The sequence below is a fragment of the Bubalus bubalis genome, chromosome 16 (assembly GCF_019923935.1).
Source record: "Bubalus bubalis isolate 160015118507 breed Murrah chromosome 16, NDDB_SH_1, whole genome shotgun sequence".
Classification (NCBI taxonomy): Eukaryota; Metazoa; Chordata; class Mammalia; order Artiodactyla; family Bovidae; genus Bubalus; species Bubalus bubalis.
Genome location: NC_059172.1, coordinates 26532628 through 26546907, shown reverse-complemented (window position 1 = coordinate 26546907; position 14280 = coordinate 26532628). Strand labels below are relative to the sequence as shown.

General features: G+C 41.3%; 1 protein-coding gene across 4 annotated transcripts in view; it reads right to left on the bottom strand.

Annotated features, from left to right (window-relative positions):
- Positions 1 to 957: 957 nt before the first annotated feature.
- Positions 958 to 14280, bottom strand: part of BDNF (brain derived neurotrophic factor) — a 60142-nt gene continuing 46819 nt past the window's right edge. For all 4 annotated transcript variants that reach the window (XM_044929322.2, XM_044929323.2, XM_006068006.4 and 1 more), the window contains exon 2: positions 958 to 2244. In XM_044929322.2, coding sequence (XP_044785257.1) covers positions 1471 to 2244 — 774 coding nt within the window. In that variant the 3' untranslated portion in view covers positions 958 to 1470. The remainder of the gene's footprint in view (positions 2245 to 14280) is intronic.

The following is a 14280-nucleotide window of genomic DNA, read 5'->3' as shown; positions in this document are numbered from 1 at the left end:
GCAACTTGACACGTGTCATGCCAGAGCCACCCCTGATGAGTCCTTTAGAGGTCTCCCTTCTGGAATGTCTCAAGTACCCTTCCCCACCCCCACCTAGGCCTCAGCATGACCACTCAGAAATTTTTCCTGCACCACCTGGAAAGGATGCATCAGCTCCACACAGCCTCCAGATGGCTGTTCAGTCTCATTTCACTGGCAGTGTGGACTCCTGCTCTATCTAGGTGTTTCTGGGTCTGAATAGAACTCTCCTTTGGCTTCCAAGGCAGTTTTAAACTTTACCATGATTTTTTTTTAATCCTTATCATGATTGACCCAAATGTTTACCCCTCATCTAAAAGAATCTTCATCTTCGAGTTATTTTTTGTTGTTTTTCTCTCCTCTAAAAAAAAAAAGAAGAAGAAGAAAGAAAGAAAAGAAAAGAAAAGAAAGAAATCACTATTCTCTAGGCTTATGAGTGCCACGGTGTGACAAACGTGTCTACTCATTTGCAGCAGTGGTAAACGACTTCAGAGCTTGCAATTGGTTTTTCTCCCTTAAGAGAAAACAAAACAAGGAGGGGACCAGAGGGGGTGGGGGGGAAAGAATGTGCTCAGAGTAAATGAAGATCTTTCTGACCAAAGAAGATCCCCTCCCCACCCCCACCCACCGACCAAGGCCCAGAGGGTGAGTGGGCGCCTAAGTGGTGCGCCATGGGAAGTGGAGTGAGCACTTCATTTATTTGTCATAATTTTATTCACTTTCCAGTCATCTGATTGATGCTGCCAACATCTCTGCAAATGAATCTTTGACAAATGAATCTTTTATCAACCAGAATATAGATGGAAGGAATTCTTTCCCCATCCCTACACCCTGTGGGAACTAAAAAACAAAACAAAACAAACAAAAAAAAAACACAAAACAAACAAAAATATACCCCTCCCATCCCCGATCCCTTAAGCCAGTAAAGCAATGACAACAGCACCTTGACATTGTTTTAATTCCAACGCTATCAGAAGTTAAAAGCAGTAAAACAGATAGAGTACTAACAAGAACGAAGATACTTACTGTCTAAAATGTAAACGGATTGTTTTGGTTCAAATTTTTGTTAGACTTTTTCTTTCTTTTTTTGTCTGTTTTCTGAAAGAGGACAGTTTGTTATCAATTCACAATTAAAGCAGCATGCAATTTATTAGTAGTATTTTTTAAACTTTTTTTTTTTTTTACGTTTTTCAATTCTTGGCAACGGCAACAAACCACAACATTGAGGAATGTAAAGCAGACTTTTTAAAGTTGTGCGCAAAAAATGACTGTTTCCCTTCTGGTCATGGAAATGTCCAATAAATAGATTGTAGAACCACTGTACTGTATAAACTTCATTTATACATGCAGTTCATAAAATTAATTTTTTTCTTAACTGAATAATTTACCCTGTTATGTATATATACAAATAGATCATTTTTGTCTCAATATAATCTATACAACATAAAGCCACTATCTTCCCCTCTTAATGGTCAGTGTACATACACAAGAAGTGTCTATCCGTATGAACCGCCAGCCAATACGCTTTTTGCTATCCATGGTGAGGGCCCGCACGTACGACTGGGTAGTTCGGCACTGGGAGTTCCAATGCCTCTTGTCTATGCCCCTGCAGCCCTCCTTCGTGTAACCCATGGGATTGCACTTGGTCTCGTAGAAGTACTGCTTCAGCTGGCCTTTCGAGACGGGGACTTTTTCAAGGACCGTGACCGTCCCGCCCGACATGTCCACTGCAGTCTTTTTATCCGCTGCGGTCACCCACTCGCTGATGCTGTCACACACGCTCAGCTCCCCGCGGCGGGCGGGGTCCGAGTGGCGCCGGACCCTCATGGACATGTTTGCGGCATCCAGGTAATTTTTGTATTCCTCGAGCAGGAAGAGGAGAGGGGGCTCCAAAGGCACTTGACTGCTGAGCATCACCCGGGACGTGTACATGTCCGCGTCTTTATTATTTTCCTCGCTGGGCCGAACTTTCTGGTCCTCGTCCAACAGCTCTTCGATCACGTGTTCAAAAGTGTCAGCCAAAGACGACGAGGACGTCAGGCCTCTTGAACCCACCTTGGGCCCATTCATGCTCTCCAGAGTCCCATGGGTCCGCACACCTGGGTAGGCCAAGCTGCCTTGTGCTCGGAGGTTGGCTTCTTTCATGGGGGCAGCCTTCATGCAACCGAAGTATGAAATAACCATAGTAAGGAAAAGGATGGTCATCACTCTTCTCACCTGGTGGAACTGTGGGGAGAGAGCAGAAACAGGACACAAAGACGGTTTAGGGCTTTCTTTTGCTGGGAGGCAGGGCAGCCATCTGATTGTAATTCCAGGCCATTCTGCAAGGTCAAGGTTTCTGCTGTATTGGTGATAAACTTGCAGCCGCACCAGGCACGGGTTAATGTCAGTAGTGTGCCCAATAGGCTTTAATATAAACCAGAGCTGTGCAGCCCTGGTCCCAAGGTTGAGCATGTAAACCCTAGATTAGATGGCTCCTGAGCAAGTGAAAAAAACTATGGCTTTGAGTGTGCTTTCTTCCTCCCACTTGAGCAGCTTTGTAAGTTTAATTTTTAATGATCTCTGCTCAGGCTGTCACAAGAAACACATCAAAAATGTTACCAAGCAACAACTGCACGGGTAATAGTAATTTTTTCCCCTCAACTTGGCAGCATGGCTCTAAGGCAGGAATGTGTGATGGGACCAGTAGTGGCCTGTCAGGGGTGGGCCTTTCTACCTATAGACCATCCAGGCATGAACGATTAAACGAGTCAGGGAGCTACAAGGAGTCTTCCCATTGACTCTCTTTCCTCCCATGGAGACAATACATTAGAAGAAAGGAGGGACTTCTTTGGTGGTCTAGTAGTTAGGATTTGGCACTTTCACTGCTGTGGCCTGGGTTTAGTCCCTGGTCAGGAAACCGAGATCCCCAAAGCTGTGTGGCATGGCCAAAAAACAGAGAAAGATCATTTCATCAAGCCATCCAGTTTTACTGATAAAAAACCAAAGGCCATGGAGGACTTGCCTCCCATCATGAAGAAAGTTTCTGTTAGAACTCAGGGCTCCCAAGTCAAGCTCCAGTGTCTTTCTACTTATTTTCTTTACTACACTTTGGGTGGCCGTAATGAATATAAGTTTTGCCTATTCCCAAACAGAAGTCATTTTCTACATGTTGATTTTAATGACGTGTCTATGCCTGGGGCTGATATCATGAAAGCAACGTGTCTGCTTAAGAGAGAGCTGAAGAAAGAGGTGTCAAAAAGCTTGGAAGGCAATTTCCAGTGCCTGCCATACGCGCATCCATGTGTATCTCAACTCCCCCGGCCCCTTGCCCCTCAGCTTTTCTGGCTCATATGCAGACCCATCTAAGAGAGCGTAGCCTCCCTTTTTATTGGAATGTGGCCTGTGTGCACGTGTAGATGCGTGCAAGCCCTAAGCTGATCGTACCTTTAAAAGGCCGAGTAGCATTGTATACATTTTGGTACAGGCAGCTGGTGATTCTTTCTGGGCTTTTGAAGTTTTCTGGGAAGTCCCTTAAGAGCACACCACAAAATTAATCTTTTCCTGTTTGCCAGAGGGTAGCTATACTCTAAATTTGACTCTCTCTCTGCAAGCATGCTCTGGGAAGCCAATTAGAATGAGCGAACAAGTGAAGCGAGGACATACCTACAGATACAAGGTTACCGTCGAGTGGTGGAGGACGTCAGAGTCACTTACCTGAGGCATCGTGTCCCTGAGTAGTAACGAGAAGCATCCTCCCCGCCCCCCACCTGGACACTCTAACTTACTCCTACTCCTCAGTTCTGGAGCAAGGACTTACAAAAAGACACTCATGTGCCATAGCTGTTAAAACTGTCAATCAGTAGGAAAGGGGACTGCCTGTCTGCCCATGAAGTGTCACTTGCCAGGGAAGGTAACCTACCTCCAGTCAGTAGGTCATACTGCAGAAAGAGCTGAAACTCGGCATAAGGAATCAAGGTGTCTGTCCTCCACTTTTATTGAAATCACAGTTTCTACTACTATGAGACTTAATTGTTGTCCCCAGACACCAACCAATTTCCTTGCAGATTCAATCCTGCTTTGTGCAAACAGCAAGCATGCTTGGAGCTCCTTGGAGTGCACAGTCTCAGATTAGCACAGACACAAGGGTTTGAAAAAAACACAGATATCCATTCTGCTAATACCTGAATTTCTGGAAAGGTTCTGGATTCTACACCATCCAAGAACTGGATCCTCCAAGGAGATTTCTATTCCTGGCAGGCGGTATTTACACACTGAATGAAAACCCTTTCTCCTAGCGTTCCCTGTCCAAATTAAAGCAACCCAAGGGGCACCTCAAATGCAGGTCACTGAAAAAAAGACAAATTTAGAATATTTTACTCCTGCCCTCTATATCATACTGGCTGAGATTTGCTGTGATGAGCTACCTTTTTTACAAAAAATTTATTTGGCTGTGCCAGGTCAAAGTTGCAGCTTATGGGATCTAGTTCTCTGGCCAGGGATCGAACCTGGGTCACCTGAAATGAGAGTGTAGAGTCTTAACCACTGGACCACCAGAAAAGTCCCTGAGCTATCTTTTAATACCATATTCTATGAAATCTAAGCTACCATCCTTATAAAACACATCATTTTAGGTACCACTAGGATACAAAAGGAGAAGGCAATGGCATCCCACTCCAGTACTTTTGCCTGGAAAATCCCATGGACGGAGGAGCCTGGTGGGCTGCAGTCCATGGGGTCGCTAGAGTCGGACACGACTGAGCGACTTCACTTTCACTTTTCACTTTCATGCATTGGAGAAGGAAATGGCAACTCACTCCAGTGTTCTTGCCTGGAGAATCCCAGGGATGGGGAAGCCTGGTGGGCTGCCGTCTCTGGGGTCGCACAGAGTCGGACACGACTGAAGGGACTTAGCAGCAGCAGCAGCAGGATACAAAAAAATGCAGCCAGATAAACTACTGCTTTCATTACCACTTAGAATGGAAAAGAGCTCTTTTAGACTTATTTGGACATATTTTATCATAGATAACTTTTGTACATATGTAAAAAAGAAAATCAAGCAAAATAACTTGGTTAAGGCAATGATAACTATGTTGCAACTGCTGCACAGCCCATGACAATAAAATGACATTAACTGTAAGACATGACCCAATTCAGGGATGTTTAAAGAAATGAATAAGAAAATGTGCATCTTAGAACTAACAAAATGGGTAAGTTTAGTGTTTACTAAGTGCCCACACTCGCTGCTTAAAATGGCCCAAGGTATTGAGATATCTTAAACTATACAGGTGGAAAATTATTTTATTATCACTATCATACTGAGTCTTTAAATGATCCTTTTTTCTATACTTAGCTTAAAGAAGCTGACACTGTAAAGTTACTGCTTTTCACTTGTCTCATTTGTCTTTTTATTAAAAACTTTTTGCTTATAAAAGTAGTTCAGTTCAGTCACTCAGTCGTATCCGACTCTTTGCGACCCCATGAATCGCAGCACGCCAGGCCTCCCTGTCCATCACCAACTCCCGGAGTTCACCGAGACTCACGTCCATCGAGTCAGTGATGCCATCCAGCCATCTCATCCTCTGTTGTCCGTCCCCTTCTCCTCCTGCCCCCAATCCCTCCCAGCATCAGAGTCTTTTCCAATGAGTCAACTCTTCACATGAGGTGGCCAATATATCACTTTCTCATCAGTTCCACAAGCAAGTACTTCAGAGGAACAAATGGCATCATTATAGTATATTTACTATAATGGTAAATATAATTTGGCTTTCACCCTGAGCTCAAACATGGGCCTTCCTTAGAGCAGAACATCTGCAGACATTCAGTAATTAACCTACCTGGTGATAAAGCCCTCCCCGCACCCCACCCAGCGCCACCCCCACCCCCAACACATTTCTACAATGCTGCCTGCCTGCTGGCTTATAAGGTCAATATTTCCTGTAGGAACAATGTTCCTTTCTAACTCTTCTGTTTCTGACAATGGTTTCTTGATACTTTGGACCACCCAGGATGCAGGTTAGAAATCTTGGAATCAATTCTGATAATGTATTTCTTTCAAAGCCTTTAAATCCAGTCAATGAAGAAATCCTGCTCATTTTTCTAAAGTATGTCTCCTGTCCATCCTCTTTTCTCCATCCCACTGCCACTATCTCGGCACACAGCCCTCACCATCTTATTTTGACTGTAATCCTCTCATCCCCTTCAGTGTACAGGACATCCTTTCTGCTCCACTTAACTCTGATGACCACTGTCTGACTAACCTCTCATCTTAGGCTCTTATATGAAGACGTGCAATGACCATTTATTCCACCAGATCAAATCCAACCTTTTTTTACTTGGTATTCAACACCTTCCAAAACCTGGCCGTCATCCTACTTAGCTGACTTTCTTATGTTACTCAGTGCTCCATCACCTCTGCTCTGATCAAGCCAGTGTCCTTGGGAGTCCCATATACATCATTACCTGGAAGTGACTTGTTCCTTTCTTCTGGCAAATTCTTTTTTCTCTATCTGACTAAATCTTGCTTGTTCTTCATGACCCACTTCAAGCATCAAATCACACGTGTCACCTTCTCTAATTGCTCCAGCACACACTGACCTTCTTTGCCTCTCGGATTCATGTTGATGTACGGCAAAACCAATACAATATTGTAAAGTAATTAGCTTCCAATTAAAATAAATAAATTTAAATTAAAAAAATAAATAAAATTCCACATGACGTCTCATTTAGTGCTTCATTCCGTACTCACTTGTTAATTGTTAACAGTGTTTGTTAATTATGCTAAGTCTTCAGTTGGATGATAAACTCACTGAATCATAGGTGATTCCCCCATAATGCTTAACACTGAATAATACAGTAGGACTCAGTCAAAACGTACTGATCATTTTATTAAATCATGAGAAGACATAGTTCTGACATCATTTTCATAGGAAGTCTTTCCACATGGCACGTACCAGTGAACTCACTGAAATTATTAGGTCAAGTACAGGCTGTGCTAATCCCAAATTATAAGCTCTAAAGTATTTGATAGATGGTAATTATCAGCCAGGGAGTTTCTCTAATAGGATAAAATTTTACTTGAGTAATAATTTTTAAAAACAAATAATACTACAACACACTAACTGCCCCCACCACTTCCTGTATAGCTGTTTCTAAGAGAAGACTTGAAAAGGGGGCAGTAACAATAATTATAGCAAAAATTAGAACTTTCAGTCTTTTAATGTCCTTTCTTCTATTTACCTCTTTAATGAGTAATTCTATATACCATATTAGCAAATCATAAAAGGTTAAGTAAGTGCTTCCGTGACAATTTTCTTCTCTGACAATTTCTTCAGATGAGCCTTTATTGTGCAAGAGATAAAAGAGGCTATGCAAAATTACTAAGTAGATTTTTAGTCTATATATCTATTTATATACAACAAAATTCACTGCTGCTAATTCTGTTCCAAGCCTTACAACAATCAACTCAACCACATCTATAAAATGCTAGGCAAGTTGTTTTTAGTCCCATTCTTGAAAAATTAAACATAGTGCACAGGGCTAAAAAGAAAATTAATGAAATAGAAATGAGGTTTGCTTTTAAGCCTTACTCACAAGTTCTAAACATTCAACCAGATGAATATCCATGACAGCATGCTGTAGTAATAGCTTTTATTTGTCTTAAAGACAACAGAACATTCACAATCAGCATTTGACTGTCACAAGGAGATAGAACAGGTGTTATGATCCACATTATACAGATGAGACAATTACTGTTCAGAGAGGTCAAGTAACCTATCAGACATCATAAAGCTATTAATAAAAGGTTACCTGTTTCACTGTCTACATTTTTACCATCAGGAGGCAGAAAAAAAATATTTCTAAATGTTTTTTTTAATTTAAAATATTTAACTGCAGGGAGGAGAGGCAGCACTATGAAAAGTGGTCAAAGAAGAAGCTTATAAAGTGTGGACACAGTTTTCTCTGGTTATATATATCTCGGAGTCCAACTTTCTAAAGGCAGCACCATTAAGATATTTTGACCTTCAAGACCCTTCAGTTTTAAGGCTTGATTAGTTCAGCAGATGGAATTTCAGACAATTCAGTCCTCCTCTAAAAGAAAGTTTTGCAAAAATTTACGCATGCTGGAGCCAAGTTTTCATGCCAGAGCTAAGAAGGGGAACCAAACAATAATATGGATAATTTGGGCATACGGGGAGAAAACTACAAAGCTTTGTTTGTTCCCCAATCCCTTTGAATTCCGTCTATGAGCATGTAGACAAAGAAAACACAGTTTAAAGATTTACTTGCTCATGTTAGTTCCATAAGCAACAATAATGGTAATGTTGGCAAAATTATCAATTAATATTTAATTTCTAACATACATGATGCAAATCAATTAAGAGCCACCTTAACAAAATCTTTCAAGTCAATATCAATAATCTTTAATTTGTATTCAGTTTCATTCCATGCATAGGTTAGGCTTACTGTTGTTGTTCATTCATCAGACATGGATCTGTGTTCAAGCTTTATAGTCTAGGAGGGAAGTAGGACATATATGTAAAGTAACTAAGATATAAAGGTAGAAATGACCCAGGAAATTACAGGTACAATTCTATAAAGAGAAAGAGGTTACTTCTAGCTAGAGAATGAAGAATAATTTGTGAGCAAAGATATCAAAGGATAGAAAGGATTTAAATGTATCCAGAAAGGACCCCACTGATGGACAGCAGCTGGGTTAGAGGCATGGAGTACATTTCTTATCTGCCTCCTGAGAAATCTGTATGCAGGACAAGAAGCAACAGTTAGAAGTGGACATGGAACAACAGTCTGGTTCAAAATCGGGAAAGGAGTACATCAAGGCTGTATATTGTCACCCTGCTTATTTAACTTATATGCAGAGTACATCATACAAAATGCTGGGCTGGATGACTCACAAGCTGGAATCAAGATTGCAGGGAGAAATATCAACAACCTCAGACATGCAGATGATACCATCCTTATGGTAGAAAGTGAAGAGGAATGAAAAAGCTTCTTGATGAAGGCGCAAGAGGAGTGAAAAAGCTGGCTTAAAATTCAGCATTCAAAAAACTAAGATCATGGCATTTGGTTCCATCACTTCATGGCACAAAGATGGGAACGCAGTGGAAACAGTTTTCTTGGGCTCCAAAATCGCTGCAGGTGGTGACTGCAGCCACAAAATTAAAAGATACTTGCTCCTTGGAAGAGAAGCTGTGACAAACCTATACAATGTATTAAAAAGCAGAGACATCACTTTGCTGACAAAGGTCTATATGGTCAAAGCTATGGTTTTTCTAGTAGTCATGTATGGATGAGAGAATTGGACCATAAAGAAGTCTGCGTGTCAAATAATTAATGCTTTCAAACTGTGGTGCTGGAGAAAACTCTTGTGAGTACCTTTGACTGCAAGGAGATCAAAACATCAATCCTAAAGGCAATCAACCCTGAATATTCATTGGAAGGACTGGTGCTGAAGCTGAAGCTCCAATACTTTGGCCACCTGATGCGAAGAGCCGACTCATTTGAAAAGACTCTGATGCTGGGGAAAATTGAGGGCCAGAGAAGAAGAGGGCAACAGAGGATGAGATGGTTGGTTGGCATCACTGACTCAATGGATCTGAGTTTGAACAAACTCAGGGAAATAGTGAAGGACAGGGAAGCCTGGTGTGCTGCAGTTCATGGGGCTGCAAAGAGTTGGACATAATTTAGCAACTGAACAACAACACATTTCTGGGGAGAAGAGTTCTAGAATAGTGAGGAATAAGAGTGAATGACTGACAGGTTTTGAAAGACTCTTTTAGGGTGATGCTAAAGAGTTTGGAACCTGCCAAACAAGCATGGAAGAATCAACCAGAGTTTCTGAGTGGGAGGAATGCTTTGAGAAGTTCAGTTTATCACCATATGTAGGAGAAACTGAAAGAAATGATGCACTGGAAGAGACAAGTTAATTGATTGATTTTATTCTTAGTGGCTATTGAGCTTTGAAAATAAATATTAAGGAGTACATATGGAGTAGGGGTTAAGAGCCTGGACATATCTTTTAACTTATTCTATGTATGTATTTTTAGGCTTAAGTTGCCAAAAGCAAAGGGGTTAGAGAGAAGTATGCAGAGCTAGGTGGTAGCCACAAGCCATGTCTGTCTTGGCCAAAAGAACAGAATAGAGAGAGAGATGGAGGGAAGGCGAGAATATAAACTCTCATTCCAATTATGATTACACTGAAGTTGGGTTCTACTGCTCAGCACTTTTAATTCAAAGATCTCTAAACGCTTTGCAAATATTAAGTAATTAAGACTCATAGTACCCTAGAGGTGCAGGTAACTATAATTATTCCCATTTCATCTAAGAGGAAAGAGAACCAGAGTTTTTAATCAACTCATCCACTCGCTGTAGGTCCCCTGATAGAACAAGGTCAGAATCTCAGATTCCAAAGGAAAACCAGGCTTTCACTTACAGAGACTAGATTCTTCCATCCCTCTGCATTATTTTTGTATCGTTTGCCCATTAGGTACATGTTGCTTAGCCCAGAAGACTTAAAAACAGAAATACCTCACATTCCTGAACTAAAATAATGGGTCGCTGGAATCCACAAATAAAATGGAGAGGGAAAAGCTCAGACGTTCACCTACTTACTGAATGACCAATCAATTGAAACTAATAAATATTTCAGTAAACGATATCTGATAATGTATATGTTCCAAAGCTGTGAAGAAAGTTCCTTTAAAAATGTAGTTCTTTTTAACCAAAACATAGTTTATGTCCAAGAGCACCTGATTATACTTCCTATGAAACACAGTCGTTCACACTACTCTCTGATCCCCAAGGATGCCCATGGTGATGAGTGACACCTGGAGACATTACTTAGCCTCACCAGGAGTGCCAGAGAAACTGCTGGTTCTTAGTTCAAACCCAGAGTGACACATACATGTGAGTACCGTGGAAAGAAAGTATATTTCCCTGAAGCATAAATTTAATACGTAGATGTACATACTCCTTTGATAGAAAGCTGTATAACTCTGGTCCTTTATTCACTCTTTCTGTTCCCCACCCTATTTCTGAAAAATGATTTTTTTCCCACTGGTTGGAGACCTACCTTATCCAGGAGTCAAACTAGATCATATTCTCCATCAGGCTAAGGATTAGGCATTTTCTGAATTAATGCAATTTGTACAGTACCTTGCACAAACTACGTCCTCACACATGCTAAATGACTCTGTTCCCTTTGTGCTGGCAATATTTGCGTGGTTTTTAGGGAGACACAAGTAAAGTAGGGAGGTGCAGTTAAAGTAAGGGGCGTCCCTGGTGGCTTAGCAGGTAAAGAATCCACCTGCAATGCAGAAGATGGAGGAGACTCAGATTCTATCCCTGGGCCAGGAAGATCCCCTGGAGGAGGGCATGGCAACCCACTCCAGTATTCTTGCCTGGAAAATCCCATGAACAGGAGCCTGGTGGGCTGCAGTCCAAAGGGTCACAAAGAGCTGGACAGGACTGAAGCGACTGAGCACAATTAAAATAAGAGCAGTAAGACTTCAAGTGAGTGACAATGATGGAATGGATTTTGGAATAAGAGACAGAAAATGCCTGGCAGATGAACCAAGTCTGGGCAGAAAGCATCCCGCCTGGCAGCCTAACCCCGGGCACAGCTGTCACCGTGTGACGGTCTCCAAGAGCTTCCATCGTTACTGCCCTGGGAACCCTGCTGTTCTACTAGAACCAAGGGAGCATCCCTGAAAGCCAGAGCGGCCCAGAGCTGGCAGTCTTACCCATGCTCTGCACCCTAATACTGCCCCAACAGGGCACATCTCTAGCCTCTAATAAAGAAGTCTCAAGCATATGCAAGTCACGTGCATATCAGGTAAGTAGACTGTTTAAAAAATGCTTTTTAAAAAAACTACCAATTGTTAGATTATAAGAACCAAATGGCAGTTAACATTCAATTAAAAAACTAACCTCTTTAATTATTAATAGGATTTTGTTTTCCTTAGAATTTCTGGTGGAATTTGTCATAATGAACTAAAATAAAGTTCATATTTAATAATGTTCTGACTATTAAAAGGCCAAAAGCAAGGAATTATTTATCAAATTTCCACACAGGGTAGACAGTAATATTAATTATGAAGACACTGTCTACCTGGTGTTGTGAAGTTTTAGTAATCCACTGTGTAAGGAAGGGCCTGAAAAAATTATCAAGTGTTGATCTCTACAAATGCTGTGAAATCAGAGGGAAAATTATCCTACAAAGGGAAATGACTGTGGAAATAGTAAATAAGAAGATACAAACCTCATTATAACATAGGCATTTAAGTTATATTTAATCACACAGGCTTTGCATTTACAGAAAAAATTTACTTATAAAATTTATTTCATGCAACCTAAAGTCTCAAACTTCAGATAATTTTTTTAATGCTACATTTATAAGCTAAGTGTATGAATGCAATTCCAATCTGTTACAACAGAAGGAAAAACCTGTGGAGCCTGAAATAAGTTTTAGGAAATAGAGGTATGGGATCAGTTTCCATGGGCTGAAATTAAATGAAGTCTTGCTTCCCAAAGTGGAATCCACAGGCCTATCCAGGCAAGAACACTGGAGTGGGTTGCCATTTCCTCCTCCAATGCATGAAAGTGAAAAGTGAAAGTGAAGCCACTCAGTCGTGTCCTACTCTTAGCGACACCATAGACTGCAGCCTACCAGGCTCCTCCATCCACGGGATTTTGTAGGCAAGAGTACTGGAGTGGGGTGCCATTGCCTTCTCCACCATTAGCAAAACCTGGGAGCTAATAAGAAAAGCAGACTCTCGGCTTCCCCGCCTCCATCCCATCCACACATCCACTCAATCAGAATCTGCATTTCAACAAGGCTCATAAACTCAAGGTGATTCACATATTTATTAAAAGTCGAGAAGCACTGGACTAAGTGATAAGACACAGAAATGATAGGGTTAACATCAACTTAAGCATCTTCCTTGGTTCAACTTGTTTTATTTGGACATTTATTAGGTGGGAAAGTAGCTTTGCTTCTGTAATGTTAAGTAAAATCTGGGTTCCCTTTATGTCAACTGGCTTTTCCACTATTGTGTTTATACCATAAAGTGCAGGATACCTATAAATGTAACAGGTTGAATGAAAATTTATAGAGCACTACTGACCTAAATCTGGACTTCCACTCAGTTGCTAATTTTTATCTCAATGCTACAAGGCAAGGGCAAGCATAATTGGCTTCCCTAATCATTGCAACCTTAACACCACTGACTCAAGCAGAATGACACTGGAAATGATATGACTAGTTACAGCAGCTAGTAGATTTCCAGGCAAATACTTTCAGCCAGATGTCTCTGATCCTTCGAGTTCTTCTGTCTTGAAATAATGGAACAGAAGCAGAAAGAACAGACTCACCCACTCAATGGAGATTTCTTATTTCTAGGCTTGTCCTAAAACAAACAGATCCAGCTCTCTCCTACCAAGTACTATGAAATTAAAACAAAAACTCACAAAAGAAAACTACAACATGGAATCCCCTGGCAATCCAGTGGTTAGGATTCCTCACTTTCACTGCTGAGGCTCAAGCTCAGGGTTCAATCCCTGGTCGAGGAACTTAAGATCCTGCAAGCCAAATGGTGAGGCTAAAACAAACAAACAAACAAAAACAACAGCGGCAGCAGCAAATAGTCCAACTCGAAAGTATAAAGCATCAAAACCCCCTCCACAACTCAAGTCGGTCTTTATTTCAATAAGGTACCCAGCAGCAACCCATTTCTCAATTGAGTTCCAGCATCTAGGATCATTTGTTTCAAGATGGAAGCACCAAAAATGATTAAAAAAAAAAAAGATTTCTAAAGAAAAGTAAAAAATTTGAGTTGAATGACATTATCAGGAAGTTGATGGGGTAGTTTCATAAACAGAACTGGAGACTGGTCCACTGTTCAGGCTTTTTTTTTTTTTACAAAGGCCTGAAAAGATAGCTAATTTCCAAAGCCCAAGAAATCACCAAGTTCACCGGTACAAATGCAAATGACTCACACAGAGAACCCCGATATTGTGGCTGTTAAATCACTGGCAAATGGGTGGGGCTGAGATGCCACAGACCCTGTTTTCCCAGGAGATCCACCTTGAGCCCCACAGAGTTGACACAGATGTCAGCACTGTTAGGGACTGCCTCCCTAAACAAGGCGTACCTACTGACAGGGGCTGTTGTGAAAGCACAGAACTCGGATCTTCTTCCAGTTTCTGGATCCAGGAAGGAGCATGCTCTAAGTAAAAAAACATGCAGGGGTAACACAACTGCAT